The sequence below is a fragment of the Perca flavescens genome, chromosome 3 (genome assembly GCF_004354835.1).
Source record: "Perca flavescens isolate YP-PL-M2 chromosome 3, PFLA_1.0, whole genome shotgun sequence".
NCBI lineage: Eukaryota > Metazoa > Chordata > Actinopteri > Perciformes > Percidae > Perca > Perca flavescens.
The window spans coordinates 31,833,728-31,856,599 of NC_041333.1; the positions used below are offsets into that span (position 1 = coordinate 31,833,728).

Consider the following 22,872-nt stretch of genomic DNA (forward strand, 5'->3'; position numbering starts at 1 on the left):
CTTACATAATGGCAATAAAGTTCTTGAATCTTGAAATCCAAGTAATAACTAACTAGCATAGTTTAGCAACTGTTGCACTGCCAAATTAGCTTTTCTGTTGGCTTTCTCAGCCAGTGTTTTAGTCCTGAGACAGTCTGAATTTTAGACCACCTACCAAGGAAATTGCAAATGCTAGAAGCAAATGTCCTCAAGATGATTAATGTTTCTGTATTTCTGCATTTCACATAATGGAATGCAGATTAGACATTGAAATGTTTTCCATTCACTATATGTGTCTGCTTAGCGCTTTCTCTCTGTGTGTCTCTCCTTCACACTCTTCCCTCCGAGTTAATTGAGAATGACAGGAATCGGAAGCCACGAGAGACTGTAGTGGAGCGTCAGGTGTTCCACTGATTAGAGCCGGTCTCCATGGCAACTCTCAGATAAATGTTTGTAACTTGGGACAGAAAATACAACTCTCAGAGGTATGGACACATTTAGACACATATTCACACTCCCGGTTGCATATAGGAAGCTTGAGTCTAATCTCTGCTTGTGGTCTTTTTGATGTTCATTCGAGGAGACGTTCCGTCCGCTATGGCGCTGGCAAATGGCCGGATGGGGCTGTGATATAACTCCCTGCACTGTAAAACATTAGCTGAAAATGTTGAATTTTATAGCCTCAAAGGATAATAACAGTAGATAATTTTTTTTCCCACCAAGGTTTTTGGCCACATGCTCTTAGGAGCCCCTACCATGTCTTCCACTGCAGGTTGGACTGACCTGCTGTCTATCATACACTCTTATTGCTGTCAAGAATCCACAAAGAAAAGGTCAGAGCCTCGCTGCTGCTTTGATGCACGCAATTCATCCTTTTCAATTTAAAGAGATTGTTTGCCATTTGCACAGGTACAGGTCAGGGCAGCACAGGTCCATTGGAATCATTGTACGTATCTCTCAGAGTTAACTTTATTATAAAAAAAGGCAAAAAAGGCAATTAAAGGAGCAGAATAAAAAATACACCATATATAAAATATAAAAAATAATCACACTCAATGAATTATTGCACAAAACAATGGACTGTGGAAAGACTGTATGACTGAGGTAAAGGTAGTCCTGGAGTGTGAGAGGGGGTGAGGTAGTTGAATACAGAAACACAGTCCGTAAGGTGTGTGAGTGCTGTGAAGTGTTAAGCGAGTTTCATACTTTCCACATGTGCTTTGGTCACCGTGGCGTAAATGTCACCATCCGCCATGTGTGGACGTCCGTGTGCCGTCCAAAATTTGTGACAGCACGGACTCTACGGATGACCAGCACGCTGACAGTGCATGCTCCATCTCTTGTTCCACACTCCAGTCCAGTTGGTTGCGTCTGCACCTCTAGGCCAATCGTGTAACCCGCGATCAGATTTAGGGCCCTATTTTAACGATCTGAAACTCAAGTATCAAACGCAAGCTGTTGCTGTTATACCGGCGGGATAAATGACTCTTGTGCCCCGACGCAAATCTAAAATGGGTTGGTCTGAAGTAGCTACATTACTCATAGGTGTGGTTTGGGTGTAACGTGCAATAAACCAATCAGAGCGTTATCTCACATTCCCTTTAAAAGCAGGCGCGCTTGTTCCATGGCAGATTGCTATTATAATGGCGGATTTGCTAGGCGCACGCTCTTAATACATCCATGGGCGCACGCCAGGAGCAGTTCACAGCCGAGGAGACGGACGTTTGCTATTGATTTTTCTTTTTGACAAAATGTAAATAAAGAAATGTCACAAAAACATACTTTCCGAGGCTCACTCTCAGTGAATCACGAGGTTATGAATGCATGGTGATATTTTTGCAATGTAGTCTAACATTAGACCGGGATTACCTCACTATAGACGATGCAGCTCTTCTGTCTCTCCTCTCCCGTGCTGCTGCTGGGGCATTTGGGTTAAGTGGCATCGGCACATGCAGTTCAACATTACGTCTCCTTAAGTCCTTTAATATTTCCTCATTTATGTCAGCAACACATCCGTGATTCATGGAAATGTTGTGTAAAACAAGGTCATATTTGTCCTTGTATTTATGTATGGTTTGCAAAAAACTGCTGGGTCCATGAGATGAGAGAACCAAAGTGTATGCGCGGTGTGTGCACACACACTACATTACGGCCAAGCATGCGCCCTTAAAATAGCATCTGAATAACGCACCAATAACTTTAGACCAGGTTTTTCCTGGTCAGTGGCAGAATTTTTTTCTGAAACTGCAAAATAGCACCAGGGAAAACACGCCTCCTCTTTTCGCTGAACCGCCCCCGGGAGCGCAAGTTCATTCCCTAATTTACCGTCCTGAGTCTGTGGAGGGAAAAGTCCGCTGTGCATCGCGTGTAAAATAGGAATGATACATGCGTCGGTGTACAAAGTCAATTGCGCTGGGTACAAAATAGGGCCCTTAGACTGTTTTGAGCAAATATCCTTTATACTAAAGATAGAGCATTTCAAGCAGCGCCAATGGTATGAAAATGTACACACTTCTTGTCTCTTAAAAGGGTGTGGCCTCGTTTGAACATGTAGTGAAGGTCGTGTCGATGGTTGAAAAGTTATATTTGAATAATTTATTATGTTCTTTTGCTAACCTTAGAGAGTTACACAGCTAAAAGACATATTTAGTATCACAGAGATTAGTTTTGTTAGGGCGTTCACGAACGTTAGCTGACGTTAGCTTTCTCTGCGTTGCCAGATCTCGCGAGACAGAAACAGGTCAAACAAAGTACATTTTCTCCTGATGTGTCCGTGTGAAAAATGCCATTTTAGTGTCGGAATGTTCTGGAGATATGTGGCTTGTGAGAAATGGCGCCAATATATACTTTGGTGACTATGGGGCGAAAGGATCGCTCATAACCTGTGTTCACGTTCACTTCTCCCATTGGAATCAATACACTCGGACCTGCCGCTAGTCTCCTAAAGAGGCGAGGCAGTAGCGGAGCCCACATGACACAGATACAGGAAACTACTCTGAGTTGGGGTGTCTCAGTCCTAGACCGTTTCTGTTTTGAGCTATGGTTTGAGGTGGTGTGAGAATCCCGTACAGTAATCAGGAAACATCACTGCCACAAGAGAGTTTTAAAACACTATGAGGGTAAAAAAATCGCTCTGAACTGCCCAGCAGTTTGTGTAATAGCTGAATATTTCCTGCAACAACAACGCCCTCGCTATGTCTCGCTCGTCTCTTTTCTTTCTCTCTCTCCCCCTGTGAAATAAGCTGCCTTCAAGTGCAGTCGGAAACATTTAAATCCATAAACAATCTGACGGAAAACAGTAATTGTGAAATATAAAGTCTATTTGTGCTTTGTTGGGGGGGGGGGTTTAAGAACACAACAGGACGTCACACAAATGGGCACGTTCATTGACACATTCCCCCCCCAGCCCCCGCCGCACCACCCTGCGGCAAATCGCCGGATCACTTTTCTTGGTGTGAATGCCCACTTAATGTCGTTTGCGAACAGTCTGACGGTGGCTGGAAAAAAGCTGTTGTGGGAGTTTGTCTTGTGGTGGCTTTTCTTAGCTTTTACATGTTCTTACTGAAACTAAACACCACAGTATTTATCAAGCATAGCCATACCACAGAGAGATTATGAAGCAGAGGGTATAAAGGCCAACTGTAACATTTAAAGGCGGTAATTAAGTTTGTAGTCATTTTCAGTATAAATCAGAGGCGTTATGATCTGAAGCCCAAACATTTTATTTATTTATTTAACCTTTATTTAACAAGGTAGGCCGGTGAGAACAGGTTCTCATTTGCAACGGCGACCTGGCCAAGAAAAGCGTAAGCGTACAAGACGACATACAGTTTCACATTCAGTAATTTGTCTGCTTTTTTAAAGATAAATCCATGTTGTCAGAAAACGTAGCAGCTTTGCTTGGTTGCAGATAAAAGCATGATGACTCACAGCATCATTTACTTACAGCATTAATGATTTGATATTTAGAGCCATGAATAAGCAGAGCAAATACATAACGTTCCGGGTGTGTGAAAATGGCAGATGCTTTCTTTCTGCCTGTGAGACATTGCTTTGTGTAATTGGGCACTGTCATTTTGAAGTGAGATCTGAATAATTGAAATTACATTCACATATTTAATGGTAAGTTTTTTTTTTAAACAAACAAAGCTCTTATCTAATAGGTACAATGGCAGTGAGTAGTTGTTTAACAAACAGTCCTTCTTGTATGTCTCCTAACAGAGTAGTTTCACAGCAACAAACTGATACTGACTTTGAAATCAAATTAAGTTTGAGTGGGTGTATGGATGAGTTCCAAACCTTGGATACCATGTTTTAAGATAGCGGCCAGTCATCCAAATGAAAGTTACTCACTCAGCGTATACGCCAAAAAAAAGTCCCTTCCTGGTTTGCTTCCTCTTCACATTAGTCGTCTTGCCCCACAGGCTTGTACAGACTCTACTCTGAGATGACAGCTTATTAGGAGTGGGAATCGCAGAGTAATTCATGATACGTTACTGTAACGATACAGCGATAACGATGGTATCACAGTGCAGCGATTCTCAGTTATTTACTGTATTTTCATCAGCTTGAATCCCTCATTTCCAATAGTTACATTACAGTTTGTTACTGGGGGTGTCCAGGGGATGGGTTTTGTAATTGCTGTATTGTATGTATTGCATTTGAGACTATAAGTGGGTGTTTAGATGTTTAGATGACAGTGCTTAAGGTGTGTATAGCAGCAGTGGTGCAGTGCTTGCTTCTACTGAAAGGAAAACCGACCTTCCACTCTTTATTGAAACAGCCTCAAGATATATTGGAAAATAGACTTGAACTAGCAAGAGGAAATAGTACATTAGCATTTATGCCTTTTAGATTTTAACTAGTTTGTTGTTAGCTTTGTGCTTTGGGTGACTGTAAGGCTCATATTGATTACAGTCTTAATGAAGAACACTTCTCACAGTGTCAGTGCGTGCCTGCATGTTATTCATCTGTGGGCTTTAAAGCAGATTTAATCAGGCTGTGTTGTAGTGTAATAATGGTTAAAGGACTTTTTTCTGGCACCAGAAACAATCAACTGTGTTTCCGACACTAAAACAGCCGTCTGTGTTGGAGTGTTTTTCTTGATTTCACTCTTGCAAACGCTTGTAGAAGGTTTGCAGAGCCAAGAGGATTATTTTTGTTTCTATGAAGTTGGAAATCACTAACTAAGGCCAACAAATTGAGGAACAAGATGGCAAGATATTTTCCTAATGGTTCCGGTCTCAGAACAGCAGAAATGGCTCCTTTTCTAATATGCTAATTCCAGACAAACAACAGTGTTTCGTCATACTCCAAACTCATCCTCCCGCCTCATGTTTTTTTTCCTCTAATGTCCACTTTCTCTGGTCTGAGGTCAGCACCGCACACAGGGTGATTAAATATTGATTCAGTCAGTCCACCCATCACCCATGCTCATCAAATATATAAGAGAAGTAGTGTTAAGGGGAAGAAAGAAAAAAACAATGCTGAGGTTTATCTCTTTTAACTGATGGGACTTTAGGGGCTGAAACAACCTATTGCCAATAAAAAATCAACGGCTGCACACTGCAGCTCATGTAAAGGAGAACTTTATCTCACTGCCACAGACAGTTGGACACAAACACGCACGCACACACACACACTGTGATCACACAAAATCGTCAGTTTGTGGAATACATAAGGATGCGTACTAGGTTTGGGGTGACAAACTAACCATTAAAGGACAATTCAATGTTTTAGCATGTCTTCACACACAACACCAACAGGAGTGTGTTCATGTATGCAGGACGATGACTAACATCCAATATTATTTTAATGGAGTGACAAGGTTTCATTGTCCTCTGTGCTGTAAAGAAAATAGTCTGTTCCACTCGGTCTCCTCTCATCTCGCCAGCGTTCAGTCACGCTCTCTGCACAGCAAAGCACCAATCGAGCACTGACAGCATTTCCTGGAACAGAGCTCAGATGACATATTTTAGGTAGAACACCTAATTCCGTGGGTGAAAGGCAATTCCCCTAAAGTGTGAGCGCATGTGACTACTTTTTTCCTTTTTTGGGGGGGATAAAGCCCTGAAGCTGTATTTAAACTGCATATTTCTCGTGTTCCTTCAGTTCACATTTCCTTCTTGTTCCTGTGCATCCAGCTCTCAGCAGCTAAGACTTTATTCAGAACCATGATGCTAGGCAGACTGGCACCAGGAGTCCTGACCACCTGTTGAGATGCAGCGGGCATCAGGGAGGAGGCCCAGAGAGAGGGATGGGTTGTGAGAACCGATACTCGCTCTCACCTCTCCCTTGCTGGTTTTAATCCCTCCACCCCTCTCTCTTGTCTTTCCTCGCTGCCGGCAGCCGGTTGCAACCTCTCTCACTCCCACGCAGGCAACATGGACTCTCTACCTTCCACAGTGGGTGGACATAGTAATGGAAACACCACATGAGAAAGGATTAGAACGTTGAAGTAGCTAAAAAAAACCAATTACAACGAATTGAGATTAAAGTGTTTGAGCTTTGAAAGAGGTCTAGCAGCCACCGTGTGTATGTGTGGTTTTAAAAGTAACATGAGTCAGCTAACAGACTTCTACACAGAGTGTAATTGGTGTCTGAATTATGAGTGGTTGAGTCACAGTTTCAGAAATCCTGACAGCATATGTCAAACTGAGACAGACTGCATGGGAAAAGAGCATTGCTGGTTGGCACCGATTGACCGATGCTTAACAAACTAGACTTCATCAGCTTTACGAAGCTGGTATTTATGGCACGGCTGCCATTCAGAAACTACTTGTACCTACCTACTACATCAGATACAGTACACACAGCAGGTATTAGGTTTGTGGCGGTTGTCAGTAGGGGTGGCCTCACGATACGATATCATCACGAAACTTAATGTCACGATACGATATTATTGGGATTTTAACCATATTGCAAAATATTCTGCGATACATTGCAATTTTCTACCTTTTTTCCAACTTCAAATTTTTCCCAATTTCAAAATGATGTCAACATCTGTTTTATCTAAACAGATACATTTCTCTGTTTGTTCATCTCACTTCAATTGTATTGCTGCAAAATGGGATTGTCAAGCAGACAAACTGACCAATATATATATAATATATATAATAATGGATCGATACTTACCGTCTGTGTATCGATACAGTATTGCGATACTATGCTGTATCGTTTTTTCCCCCCTCCCCTAGTTGTCAGTGTCAACAGTGGTGTATAGCGTACAAGACTTCACAGTGTAACTTTCTCCTGAAAATAAAAGTGAGTGGGAGGGATTCAGTTTAATGTGTTGTGACTGTTGAAGCAGTGATGTGATTTCACTCATGTTATGTATGGTGGAGTTCAGTGCACAAGGCAGTGTGATTTTTCATAGATTTTTATTTATCCTTTCTTATCCAGGTGACACAATTACTAGCATGATAATCAGACTAAATGTAATCATCTTGTTACATTTTATTCAATCAGCCTGGCATCATGTTCATGTCAGTTGATTTGTGTTTGGAAGGGGGGTTGTGTTACTGTGTGTTATTTTGCCTTAAAAAATTCATCTGGTCAGCATCAATATCAGTTGACACAAAAGCAGTTAACTTGTTTTTGTTTTACACACAATCAAAGGAAAATGTTGATTTTAAAATTGGTATTTCTTTAAGTATCAACAATCTTGACAATGTTGCGTAGTAGCTAGACATTTTATATCCAAATTCTTAATCCTACTGACAAAGCTGAGATTGTTTGGTTATTTCTTATAAATACTGCATCTGAAATTGGGAAAAGCACAACAGACCTATTTGAATCATTGGAAAACAACCTGGGCATGATTCAGAGGTCTGGAACGAGGCTACACAATGACCTGATTTCTTCTAAAGGCAAATACCTGCCATTGCAGTGAACGCTAGACTGTAGATTGGGACCAGAATCAACTGACAGTATAAAAAAAGTGACTATACTACCCAAAGTTAGTACTGAGTTTAAACTTACTCTTAGAATTTGTCCTCCGCTGTTAACATTTGGTTGTTTGCTTGGAGAACTGATGTGAAAATGATCCCACCGCGACAACCTGAGCAAAGACACCACCGTACACAGCTGCTTCCATGAAGCGCACTGTGACGTCAAACAGTCCCAACCATCAGATCTCACACATCACAAACACTCAGGATGCAGCGCAGCAACAGCTACAGCTACAGCTACAGCTACAGCTACAGCTGAATATCAAGTATCCTCAGCATAAACTTGATATTCATGTATTGTTGGGTGTTTTTATTACACTGTACTCCCCGGTGTGAAGACACATGCAAACAGACACAGCAGCCTCTGTCGCTACAACCCCAGTGCTTAATCAGCCCCAAACTCTCTCTGACACTCACCATGATTAGTACTCTACTCCTCCTGCAGTGAAAGGATTGATTCTCTGTAATGTGACACAATGCCAGTTAAGAGGTGGACTGCTTTGAAAAATGCCAGGCTGCTGCGGCTGTACATGTGCACCACTGGAGGCTATTCATGCTGGATGTGAGGTGGAGAATCATGTGAGAGCTAGGTAGATTACAGCAGCTTCAGCTTTACTCTTAGTCACGCTTAATGAAATAAAGTCATAGATCATCACAGTGTAACTTTGTTTCATATGTCAGTCCCTCCAGAAAAACGCAATTATGCGATTGCATAATTCAATGCATAATCAGCCAAAGTCCACGTATTTATGCGGGGGCCGCGTTTTTTCAAATACACCGCACTTTCGCCGCATAAATTGCTGATTTCCACACACAATATGCAGGGCTTGCATGATTTCATAATCCTCACATTTCTGTTGCAAAAAAGTCCCATATATCTTAGCAGAAAATTGAAAAATGTTGCATTTACTTCACACAAGAGCAGCCATTTCCCCGTTACCATGGGAACGTTATGAAGTGACGTAATGACGCGACGTGAACATCTTCGAAAAGCAGGGTGTTGGGGGAATCACTTTTTTTTCTCTTTTTCATCAAACTGCAGTTTTTGCAAGTTCCCGCAATTTTTGCAAGTTCCTGCAATTTCAACGCATAAAATTGCATAAATATCCCGCATAGTCCATTGCATTTTTTAAGAAAACGTGACGCATAATCAAGGATTTTTGCCCCCAACAATCACAAAAAAACTCATTTTTTTCTCAACATTTTTCTGGAAGGACTGATATGTGACGATCCTCCATAAAGGGATGATAGGGCCCTCTCCTCTGCTCTATGTAAGTCTGATAATGAGTTTTACATTACACTCTGAGGTACTGCTTTCTAATAAGCGTCCTTTGCAAAGAGTTTCTAAGTTGTAAGGTAATGGCTTTATTTATGGTTAATAAATCATATACTAACGCTTTATAGAACATTGAGTAATAAGAACAACTTTTGGATTGTGTTTGTCTTCCTCCAGCATGAGTGGGGATTCACACAGCCTGCGTCGGCCGTCAGACGTTGCGCCAAAAACGCAGATCTTTCCATTCATTTTGAATAGGGGTAGGCCTAATGTGTTTAGGCTGCAAACACTGAACATTAGGGGTGTGCAAAAAAATCAATTCACATTCGTATCGCGTTTCAAGCTCTACCGATTCCAAATTGATTCATAGAATTCTAGTGACAGAAAGGTCACAGGATTCTGTCCTTGTGCACTCATCTTGGATTTTACAGAATCTAATGCCATGCAATAGGTTTTCAGATATGTATGTATTTATATGTATATATGTATCTGGTAGGGCATTTTCCAACCACTTGTCAAGTGCTTACAATCTATAACAGTATGGTTTGAAAACTCACATCTAATATGTAACAATATGCTTGTGAAGTGAGCGGGGAACCATTGATTTTACAAGGCAAAGTCGGTGTACAGACATGGGTTTAAAAACCTGCATATACACGCTCATTTTGGTGGAAAAGGGTATTAGAGGGCCCTTTTAGAAAACGGCATCAACTCTTGTCTAGTGCAGCATTAATGAATGCTGTATGGTTTCTTTATCTTGCATCTGAAACCACTTATAGAATCTAAACACCATGCACATTGTTCATCACTTCACAGTCTGGACTTTAACTGTTTCCTCTAATAATCAGTAATAATCGAAAAGCACTGTGTGACAACAGAAAAAGTAAATGCGCGGACAGAGATGTTGGAAGTCACAAGGTGAACAGAGGAAGCGTGAGCGAGTGGAGGAAGAGGTGCAAAGATAAGGTGTGAATCACGAGGCGATAATGTTGAAACACACACATACTAGAGTGTGTGTCGTGTGTGTTTATGTGTGTCTGAGAGATTAAAGGCCTGGGGATGAGATGAGTGCTCATCTCTCCTGTGGAAACGGTGAATATCCATTAAAAACAGGTTTGTGTGTGTGTGTGTGTGTGTGTGTGTGTGTGTGTGTGTGTGTGTGTGTGTGTGTGTGTGTGTGTGTGTGTGTGTGTGTGTGTGTGTGTGTGTGTGTGTGCGTGCTTGCATGCGTGCATGTGTTTGTGAAAGTGTCTGAAAGAAAAGGAAAATGGACAGAGTGAAAGATGAAATTTGTCTTATTTGTGAGTGTTATTGAGCCCAGCGAATACACCGGCTCTGAACTTTTATCTCAGGCATCAGCACAGGTGTCTCTGTACATGTCTCCCTTCCTTTTCCTCCATTTTACATCCTGCTTGACTTTTTTTCTTTGCCTGCGTTCCCTGCACCTTTTTACCTTTCTGACTCACCTCCGGTATAATTACATTTTACTAAGCCCAGCCCTGAACCCACTAATCCCTCCTAAATCCGCTGTATCATGCGACTTCGGCTCCAGGACTGCAGTCTTAGTCATAGCAGACGCTGCATCTCCCGCTCTGAAAAGCTTTCGCCGCAGCTGCAAGCTGCAAGCTGCGGCGAAAGCTGCAGAAAGGCAAAGGTACATTGGTCCTGCTAGGGCTGAAGCTCTGCACACAGCAGCTGTCGCAACAGTTTATTTCCAATGGCAACCGAAAGCAGATGCAGATCGGTCACCATGCCAACCTGGCTGACCCCTTGACCATCTCTGCTCCCTCCTTCCTCTTTCTCATCCAACATCCTGCCATCCCACGCGAGAGAGCAGGGAAAGGCGTGAGAGGCAAAAACCTCGAGAGACTGAGTCAATTTACACTAAATCTACACGAGACGATTCAGAAGATCCTGATCCTCCTCACAGGTTAGCCAAAACACACACTCCATCCAGAGTGCTACGTGCCCAACACTCTCAACACTCTCAACACTAGGGATCTTTATATTTTTAACTGTTTTTAACTGTTCTTTAATGTTTCATTTCTTGTACTGCACTGTAACTTGTATTCTCTTATTTTAATCATTTTTGTGTAAAGCACTTTGAATTGCCCTGTTGCTGAAATGTGCTGCCTTGCCTTGCCTTGCCTAGGGATGTTAATGATTATTCGATTATCGGTTAATCACAATTAATATTCAACGCGTTCTCATGAACAGCTTCCTATAATATCGTACAAAATCTTATTCACAACAACTCGTACGATATTTTACGACCGCCGACCAGTCTCGTGACAGTTGAGTTTAGCGGTCGTTACAGGTAAGTTTAGTTGACAAAAGTTGACTGTCATGCGGCGACCTAAAGTTAACTTTAGGCACCAAAACGACTAGTTAAGATAAGTCTCGCTTTGCCAGACCTTCCTCCACAGCACTCAGGAGTGTAGGCTAGTCCACACAGCATTCTGCGATGGGAGAAAATCATGCTCTGGTTTATTGGCATTTCTATAAATCAATCACAATCGTCTTGGGTGGTGCAAAGTAAACCTGTTTGAGTCGTGATTCAATCGGATCTTTAACCCGACTCTTTAAATTAACTCACGAGTCGCGAGTCTCTAGTATCATTAACTCTGATCAGTTGAGTCCTACTACAATTCAATCTAAAATGATAACTACTACTACTAGTCCTAGCCATCTTAGCTGCCAAAGGCTTTATAACAATATTATAATTATAACAATTTCGTAAGCAACCACAACTCCACAAGTCAACTCAAGCGACTGAGTGAGCAGAGAGACAGTCCGAGACACAACTTCCCAACCCGCAGACTCGGAGCCGGAAACATTGCAAGCTCGCAGACCACTCGAGAACTCACGAGCCCTCGACGACCCACGAGTCCTTGTGCGAAGTCGTGCGAATCAGCCCGCAACGTTGTCATGAGTGGATCGTTCTGTAGCAGACGAGCGAGTAAACTTCACTCAAGCTCAGGGTAAAGCAAATCAACAACAAAAGCCATTCTTTCACTTCTGAAATAACATACAATGTTCTGCACGTAGCCTAGCTAGGCCTACTGTAGGTTTTGGTGTATAAATGTAGTATATTAAAATACAATTAGGCTGAGCAGACAGTCTGAAACATTGCAAGCTTGCCTTGGCTCGCCTATAGATCAATACTGACTCAAGTGACTCGCACAACCCGGATCAGTTTAGTGAGTGACTCAGAATAACCCGAATCCTTAAAAGGAATCGAGTTTGCCAGGCCTAGTGCTAAGTGCCGAGCGGAGCCACGGTGCCTCTGCAAAATAGCCTCATGAAGGAACTTGTTTTGGTGGAATGTTTGTACGTTCAAAAGTTGTTTTAGTCGTTCAACAGAAACCTCAGATTGGACAGATAGTCTAGCTAGCTGTCTGGATTTACCCTGCAGAGATCTGAGGAGCAGTTAACCATAGTCCTCAGAAATCCACCAGAGTTTAAAATTCCAACACAAAGAAAGTGTAAGGTAACAGACATACAGCCGAAAAGAGGGACATCTAGCGGAATACCCGCCGTCAACGGAGCAAGCCCAGAAGTGCAAGGTCGTGGATATAGACCAAGTTAAGATTAGAAACAAGCTTGTGGTTTTGTGTTTTTTTAAGGAGACACGGACATAAGACACGGAAATTTCTTGGGTGAAAGTCTTGTGTTTTCCCTCTAACTTTTTTCCGGGACATGAACTCCCCTGTGTTTTATGACCCATAGGCCTACATCCGCCCCGATCTCCTCTCTATGCAGATCTTCGCAATCTTAAACAGCTGCAGTCAATGTGGGACATACAGTAATACATATGTGGAATACATACAACATTTTCGTAGCTATATATACAAATGGTTTAATGAGAACAGCCTATATAATTTAACCGATTCAAAATATATTAACTAATAAAGAAACGAGGGACGAGCCAGAAAATGTGTAGATTTGTTGTAGTATGCGGTTGTGCCACTAGGTGGAGAATCTTACTTTTTTAATGAGATTGAGTTACAGTTGTGTTTCGTGACCGCCCAAAGGGGGGCACAAACGGTAAAAGAAAAGCACCTCCATACCCTCCGAGCAAGAAAAGAGTCGCAGTGTATCTCCCTTTGCTCACTGAGGCAGTCCTGGTAACGAACTCTGAAGCAGAAAGTTGTGAAAATTCAACAGAGTTGTTTGGTGTTGGTGCGGTTTTAGCGATGTGAGGCTTTTATGCTAAACTAGCATCTTGAACAGGAACAGCTGCTTGGTGAACGCAGTCTAAGAGCATGCCTCCAACTACATCAACACAAAAGGGATTAACTGTATCAGCAACGCTCCCCTACTCTGAATATAAATGTGTCTTAGCGGTGGCAGTAGCCTAAATGGACAGATAAAGTCAGAGCGACAGTATTGTTTGTCCCCGGGACATCCGTCCAGCTGAGCTAATGTTAGCTACAGTGAACGCAACAGTCCATCATGCAGATCAGGTAAGCAGGAAGGAGCTCTGCAATTTGAAATGAAGTCATTATTACGTGTTATTTATTATTCAATAAATATAGGTAAGTCAGTGGATAAAACTTTTATTAAATAGAAAATCCAGTGTATTCTATGAGTTATTAATGATTAATCGATTGTTAAGGCGGCCGACTATCGATTAAAGAAATTGCTTAAAACTTGCATCCCTGCTACTCATCTTCAAAAAACAAATATCAGTGTTTGACATTTCTAAATGTCATTCCTTGATGTGTACAGTGAGTCTTCCTTTAACTCGATACAGGAGAAATAAATAACACACCAGCATTCCACCAGAAGGATTCTTGCTGATAAATAGCAGCCATTGGCTACTGGAAGCTGTCGCCCTTTTTTATGACACATTTTATGACTCAGGTAAGACTGGTAATTACATCTGCTATGGGTATTTATGAAAGAAGCTGCAACAGCAAAGAGCAACCCAACTTCCATAATTGAAATGCCAAAATGGTCCCCATTTGCCTAAATGCATTTATGGTGTGATCAGTGATGAAGAGATTAAATGAAATAGAAATCAAAGCTGATACATATGAGCCTGCTCACTATGGCGGATTTTTTGTTTTCCTCTCACTGGAGTATGGAGCCACAGATGTAAAAAAAAAAAGAACAGGAAAAAGAAAAGTTGCCTAGAGCAGCTTTAATTTTAGCCTAGTCAGTTTTTTTCATAGTACATTGTAGGGAGGATTCATTATTCCATTTGGCCTCATATACGGGATTGAAAGGCTTCTATACAGAGCGCCTGATCTCTGCGTGTATGGAATCGACCGTGTTTTAGATCCTTTAGACTTGGTTATGTCCTTTTATTTCAAAGTAATAGTGTTGCTTTGAGCTAAACAATAACAGACATCAGGACTTTTTTCAGACAATTATATTTGAAATCCTTAAGCTGCTACAAACACTTGCTGAAGAAATGCTGCATAAACACTGCCTTTGTCACCTGTTTAGCAGTATACTTTGTGATCCCCCTGTGGGAGTTGGGCAGCTCGAGGAGAAAGTGGTAGGAAAGAGTGAGCGTTTTCCATCCTCTGTGCTAAAATCGATATACTCTCTGCCATTTTTCATCTCTCCATCATGTTATTTTCTCCCTTGCAATCTCCTATCTGTCTCAGGACTCTCTTGTCGTTGTTCCACCAGTGTCTCCCACTATCGCTCTTTTTCTTTTTTTATCTGCACCTAGTTCAGGAGCAGCAGCATGACTCATAAAGTCAGACAGGTATAGCCCTCGGAAGGGAATAAAAATAGTCCAGAGTATATTTATATCAGAAAAAAGGATGTGATGAATCTATATTTGAAATTACTTAACCAAAGACCTTATGCCACGGCTAAATATGAGACTGCCCCTCCAAAAAGTAGACAAAATGCATTTTAAATGATATACTATCATGTTAATTATATATGGTTTGTCATGTTGAACATTGAGAAATAGATTAATATTGTGGGTATATTGGCTGGTGTAAGATTATCTAGCTGCAGGGGCTGAGGGGCCGCCTGAACTCTCTCTCTGCAAATGAAAGCTATCCAGTTTTAGCGGCTCTAAGCCTAAATCATACTATTTCACAACCCAAAGAGATTTTGCAGTTCAGAGGGGAGACTCGGTCCAGTAATCACTTCCAGAAGTTTTTCCTTCAAGGCTTGAAAAGATCACCCTCTTTGCATAGCTTCTATAGCTCTGAGGTCTTTACTCAGAGGTGTGTGTAGGGGTGTGTTCAGTACATTATGTTACAGGCTATTAAAAGCTAAGTCCGATTATGGATATCTTCTTATCTGTACTGGAAATACATAAAATAATGTGATCTCATGCTGTCTACAATTGGCCAGTCATCCACCAGAACAAGAAAGATTTACAACTAAGAACATACTCCAGAAGTATGCGCTGCATTGCTACTGTTTTCCCCACCCAGGATTTTTCCTTTAAGGCATGAAGGTATGAGAGCTACAAATCCACCATGAAACAATCCACCACCAGTTACATTGAAACAGTAATGCACAATTATGTCACATAAACGGTACACAACCACCCTGTGTGTCTGTCAACTTGTAGGGCCTGAAGTTACCAAGGTTTATTAAAGTCATCAATCACAGGGAAAGAGACTTCAGATACAGTATTAGGGGACCACTAAGGCCTATATAAAAGCATCCAAAAAGCAGCATGTCATAGGACCTTTAACATGGATCCAACATATTATTAGCAAACGTTAGTGTTAAAAAAAACATTATTGATAGGCTAACTGGCCTACAGGTAAGGTAATCACTTAGGTAGCCATCCACAGATACAGTTAATCCTAAGGATTCACTGTGCCACATGTATGTTTAATATTAAAACATGATTTATAAAATCATGCCAACAATTATTATTTTAATAGCTTAGTATTCCATGCACTAAAAAGGTATGTATAAAGGCTTTAGGCTGCCCACACGTTATTGTAGGCCCAGTTTAATATGCAACTTAAGTTTGTACAATATACAGTATGTAGTAGAGGTTCATGCTCCGTCTCTCTTTTAGTTAAGGGGTCCTTGGTTTCAAAACATTGAAGACCCCTAGACTAAGAGAAAGCTTAGACAACATAAGTTCAGTCATAGGCCACAGATCAGGGTCTCTAATAACCAAACCTGTTCATTTATAATTATATTTGTCTCTCTGCAGATTCAAGGAGTGTACACAGCTGTATGATAAGGGAATGTTTTGTTTTAGGACTGTCTCCTTTTGGAGGTCGGTGGGCCAGCCACACTTTAGCATACTTCCCAGAGAGAGAGAGAGAGAGAAGCTGAACTAGGCTTTATCATCCATGTATAGGCACCTGCAATATAAAATATAAATAATATAAAAGGTTCAGCTAAACGTAACGCCTTTAGCATGAGTTTAAATACATCTTCAGGAAGACAGGAACTACACAATAACACAACAATGTGGTTAAACTGTACTGCCTGCTTAATTGTCTGCTCAATTGAGTGTTAAAAATGAAATGCTCTTGTGTAAGCCATCAAAGTCACCTGAACATTCTTCACGTATGTGAAATGAGTTGTGCCGCTCCTGAGTTTTTCCTTAACGCTTGCTTTGGCTGTACTTTGTGCTTTAATGTTTTTACAAAGGGGAAATGGCTGTAACACAGAACTCAGACCGGAGTGTTGAAGAGCCTGACATACAGGAAGGCTATCTGTAGTGGTGCATTAGACAGAAGACTGAGACTTTGTCGTAGACTTGAGGCATGTTGAAAGAGGTAACACTCTGAGACAGCAGCAGCAGACACACAGGAAACCTGAGATAGGGTTTGTCAGACAGACAGAGACAAACAGATACAGACAGGAAGGGAGAAGTGCAGTGCTGCCTAATTAGCTTTTGTCTTCATTAGATCTGCTAATGATCTCAGTGGTGACAGCTCCAGAGGCACCTGCCACATATTTTCTTTGTCAGCACAAATGCCTTCGAAGCACAATCATCCAAATTATACAAAAACATACAACAAAAATGTACACAAAAAAATGCATACATTCTGTAATGTGAGTGTGTTGTAACAGTGCTGGGATTAACTGTCCCTCTGCTCTTGTCAGAATGAAAGCCTTTATTTCTGCACATATGATAGAAAGGATTTGATCATTAATATGAACCACAGACACCCAAACGTGAATTAGCAGGCTGGTCGTGAGAGAAAGCAGCAGAATGAGAGGAGCCGGGTGCGGTCTCTCCCGTGGGAGAGCCGCTCGCATCTTCTGCTTGATTTTTGTGTTTCCACAGAAACAACCATGCATTAATGTTCCCTAAGACTATTACACGCTCCTTATAAACCAACACTTCAGCTCAAACTTTTCAAGAACTAATCCCTGCTATCCCTTTGGATACCAACATTCATTTTCCATAGGTTAACATGTTAATCTGCCAGAATAAAGCTGCTGTGAATGTAATTTTTGAGCAAAAACCTCAAAGCCTCTAAGCACTCCATCTATGGCTCAGAGAGTAGCAATAAAAGCAGACTATTACACTCATCATAAAGCACTAGTTTTCCCAGCTTCAGAGAGAATTATATTGTTGTTGGTCATTATATTCCACTGTAATATCCACTCCATTCACCTCATGGAGGAAAAACACGTGCAGACAGCCGCAAAAGCTCAGAGCTGATATGAATTCATACTGCAGATGGACTTTTTATCTAAAACTAATGAAGCTATTCTCTGTGGCTGTTGTAGGTTTACATAGAGACCCATTTGTATGAATGCAGTACTTTTTCAGAAACCCTTTATGTAATTTTTGTTTACCAATAAAGTCAGCACATTATTAAAACGTATTAAACCACCAACCACATACATCGAAATGAGTACGAGGCAGATTCTCTGTTTGCGTTCATTTGAATAATTATATTATGATGTTGCTTTTACCATCAGCCCTAAAAAGCTTATTATGTCTGAGCATTAATGCAGCAATTACAGAGGGAGGGAGACGGCTAATGGATGGGCCACAGCTAGAAAGAGACTCTCCGTTTCTCTCTCATTTTCTGCATATGAGTCTATGTATTTCTCTGGGCCACTTCAGTCTATCATATACTAGCGTCCTGTTGGTATACAAAAGTGTCCATTAGAGGGTGGCTAAAGTGGATACTTTTCTGCATCATGTTTTCCATTTGAAATGCAGTATTTGGTGATTAAAGCTACTAGCATTGACAGAAAAACTTGTATTTTGATTTGCAAGTCGTGTCTCAAAGACATTAGACTGAAGGACTTGATCCAAAAGACTTAAAAAATGACTCTGGTATATAGTTCCTTTTCACATTATCACTTATTAAATGCAGATTTCCATGTTACTTTTTAGTCTCACAGTTAACATTCACTGTTGCTGTACAGAAATTGTCAGGGAGTCTACTTTTTCAACCCACCCATTATTCTTTCAGATTTATATCAAAACTTTTCTGCAGCCGAGAGCCAATTCCAAAAGGGCATGCTCGGGGAAAGGTTACTACCTCCAACCTTCTAAATATTTAAAGGTTGTAGGCGGCCAGCAATTGTCCCTCACTTCAGCAAATCACATTTCAGGTGACTGTGTTGCTTCTAATTTAATAAGCAGCCGTCATCTCTCCCCTAGAATAAGAGATACAGAGGAAAGTGTTCACTAATCGTATTATATCCACACACAAGTCCATTAGTCGCAGCAACATGTTGACATTTGTGCAGATACAGAGGACATTGTATGCTGTAAGATCATATAATTGTTCTCTTTATATTCTTGTGCTCAGTCCATTTGCACATAGATTGCACATTTCGTACTGCATACATTGTCTACATACTAATTTGCACATCCAACACCTTCCAAACATTTGGTTCAGGGGAAGATATTGTAGCTCAACAATGCACTGCACAGATTGCCATGACATTGGCTGTAGACATTTCTATTTTAAGAAAAATCTGTATGTAAAATCTAATGGGCAAATTTCCCATTCGTGCGCAACAGAGGATGAACATTTTCAATTTTGGATACTTCACAAGCTTTTCATTTAGTCCCAATTGTAGGCCATAATGTCTTATAATCTAACAAGCAGACTGAGCTCATTCCAGTTCTGGATCTGGTCTAGATGGCCTCCAAGGCACAATCTCTGAAAACGCACCAATCCTCTTTTGAGGTTCACTCAAAGTAAAAAAAAAAAAAAAAAAAAAAAAAAGTGAAGTATTTCACTGTACAAGTCATCTCACTTGAATTTATGTGGAACAGCTCCTACAAAGCACAGTAGATCAATTACCATGAGATACCATGTGTCAGAGGATTTAGATAATTAAAAGGTACCCCGTGTGTGCCATGCGTAAAATTTCCTCGCTATGCATCAAACATTTGAGACTGCAGATGAAATGCTCCTGATGGTTACTGATATGTATTCCTGATGGTTACTGATAGGTATTGAACTGAAAAAAGATACATTCTACAAGCAGCATCATACAAGAATCAGTCATAGGCCTGTCAAAGTGAAAGTGGATAACTCAATTGAAATAATTTGGAGTGGTTTGAGTGTAAACCTCCACCAACAAGCCATGAAAATTGCTTGCTAGATGGTCTGTGGAGATGGAAATGCAAGTAAGCGTGATCTATTGACTTACAATTTGCTTTCACACTCCAAGCTCCCAGGAACATCTCTAAACTACTCAATACTAAAGGAACTGCTTGGTTAGTTCAAGCCATTCAGCTGTGCAGGAAGTCAGTCAACCCCGCCGAGGAAGTGTCTCGGGCTGTAGTGCACACGCTCCGTGGACCCAAAAATGCAGAAGCCTGCGGAGGAAGATGCCCAAATCCTCCTTTCTTTGCTTATAAGCAAAAGTTTCACACTTACTGGTATTTTACCAATTATTTCTATTGTCCTCCATCTTTTTGCTAATAATCTCTCATATTTCCCCTGTTCTCCTCTCTTGTCAATTTTACCAATCCTAACTCTTCTCCTCTCTCTCCAGCTGCTATTGAGGCCTGCCTGAGTCACCTGCTGAAGAGACGGGCAGCTGGTTTTCTCCGCAGCGACAAGATTGCCGCCCTCTTCACCAAAGTCGGCAAAGTCTACGATACTGCTGGCGAGGTTTGCCGTAAGGTGCAAGAGCAACTCCAGCAGCAAGCTGATCTCACCAGGTTGGTCACACCGTTCTTTCCAACGAGTTTTCCAAACAAGTGTTTGAAAAAATGAACGAAACCAGAATCCACCCAATTCATCTTGCCAGTAAATGCTGTTTAAGAGACAGTTTTGAGTTCACCTTTAAGTTTCAATTAATCTTTTTCTGATTGGAGTGTTCCCACCAGGGACCATACCTGACACCACACGTAGAATTTAATTTGTGCAAATTGAGTGAATCTGCCATACTAATTAGAGAGGAAGAGACACTTTTCTCCATTACAGCCCACTTTGTGATGAGGATAATAAGACTCATAGTGTAGCTTTAATTATGCACCAGAACATAAACTAATTAACATCAGCTGCAATGAATAGAGGCAGTTTTTATAAGATATGGACACAATAACAGGAACACCCTCAATCCAATAATCTTTGTGAAAGATTATAGACCACTTTTGAGAGCAGACATTTTGATTTGCCATAGTAGATGAAGAACCGGTGTAATTAATAACATTAATGATAGCTCGACTCATTTTACAGTGTCCCAGGGAGCCATGCCACTGAGGCAAAATGCCCATAACCAGGGCCTTGAAACTAATAAACCTAAATAATGTGATGCAGCCATTATTAATATCATTAGCAACACCTGGGCTTTTTTTGACATTATCTCCTGACTAAAGGCCTGCGTAGAGTTTGTTCTTCTGCATTTTATTTGGTTGTTTCATTTTATGAGGGCTGCTCTAGTATTTCATCCATGCAGCACCAGTGAGATATGCATTAGTCACCCGTTCACCACCTGTGCTATCAAAATGCAATACACCTTTCATTATGAATTAGTCTCACATGGCCAGACCTTCCTCCACAGCACTGCGGAGGAGGGTCTGGCTAGTCTACACAGCATTCTGAGATGGGAGAAAAACGTGCTCTGGCTCATTGGCATTTCTTTAAACTGATAACAATTGCCATGGGCAGTGCTAAGCTCCGCACAGTGCATCTGCAAAATAGCCTTGGGAAGGACAGATTGGACAGATAGTCTAGCTAGCTGTCTGGATTTACCCTGCAGAGATCTGAGGAGCAGTTAACCATAGTCCTCAGAAATCAACCAGGGTTTAAAATTCCAACACAAAGAAAGCCAAAGGAAACGGACATCGGCGAAAAGACATGCATCCAGCAGAATTTCCTGGCACCGGAGCAATCCCAGAAGTGGAAAGTCATGAATATAGACTAGTAGGGATAGAAAATAATAAGCTTAATTTAAAAAAAAACCCAAATATATATTTTGGAGATTTTCAGGTGGCAAAACCACCGTGAGACTACCTGTTGCAAATGTTCAGAATTTTATTTAGGCATTATCAACTTTCTGTCATTCCTTGTATACCAGGTCATTATCTCCATGTAAAACACACAGCTACAGATACACTCCGTCATCACCGTCAGACACAATCTCTGGTCAGTTGAGTGTTTACTAAAGCTGAGCAATCTGTGTGCACACTGTGATAAGCCTCAGGCCTGTGTTTGTGTGCGTGCGTGCGTGCGTGCGTGCGTGCGTATACTGGCTTACGTGTTTGCATATGTTTTTCTGTGTGTATGTGCACACACAGAGAATGATAAACTCCTTTGTCTGCAGGCACTTAGATACTAGCCGAGCTGTTTGCAAGCCCATTAATTGTCCATTAGCCTGAGCCACATGGCTACAACATGTCTCTCCAGTGCTGCAGAAAGAGGTTTCCAAAGAGAGGAGAGAAAGCGTTGGGCAACAAGCACACACACATATACACACCACTGATGCACGAAAAATAAAACACAAACAGAATGTTTAGCGAGACGTCAATGCAACATGGCTGCATTATAGGATGTAAATCAGGAGTTAAACGTGTTTGGGTATGCTGGGCACTCAGCTCTCCGTCTTCATATCAGCCGCCGTCTCTCATTGATCTGTCACATCCCATATGGCCTTTATTAGGGATCTGGTTTGCACAAGTCACACCCTTCCACCAGAATGCATACATGCCTTCATGCACACTCCTAAGATACACACACACACACACACACACACACACACACACACACACACACACACACACACACACACATGCTCCCACCCTGCCCCCTCTCCCTGTCATCCCACCTCAGGGCTCCATCTCTCATTTACCCTGGTTACTATGGCAACGTGGTTGGCATGATGGGAAACAAGAGACAGGGAGATAGACTATGAGCAGACATCAACAATGGAATAAAGAGTGTTTGCAGTGAAGTGAATGGTAATTACAGCAGAGCAGGTCTGGAATATGTTTGTGTGTGTGTGTGTGTGTGTGTGTGTGTGTGTGTGTGTGTGTGTGTGTGTGTGTGTGTGTGTGTGTGTGTGTGTGTGTGCGCGCGCGCTTGTGCGGGTTTGGCTGTCAGTGGACATGGCTTCTTGGCTCATGTGAATCCTTTACAACCTACATTCTCTAACTTTTTTAATCTTTTTCTTACCAAGATAGCACAATGACGAATTACCAACACGCCACCGTCCTTCTCTTCCTGACACACTGGGTAAAGAGCAAAACTAGCATATCATCTGCATTCATTTCCTATCCTGCAGTGC

General features: G+C 41.4%; 1 protein-coding gene across 3 annotated transcripts in view; it reads left to right on the forward strand.

The window, feature by feature from the left end:
- sgsm2 (small G protein signaling modulator 2) overlaps window positions 1–22,872 on the forward strand; it is an 86,931-nt gene that overhangs the window by 30,449 nt on the left and 33,610 nt on the right. For all 3 annotated transcript variants that reach the window (XM_028573098.1, XM_028573099.1, XM_028573100.1), the window contains exon 4: window positions 20,137–20,305. In XM_028573098.1, coding sequence (XP_028428899.1) covers window positions 20,137–20,305 — 169 coding nt within the window. The remainder of the gene's footprint in view (window positions 1–20,136; window positions 20,306–22,872) is intronic.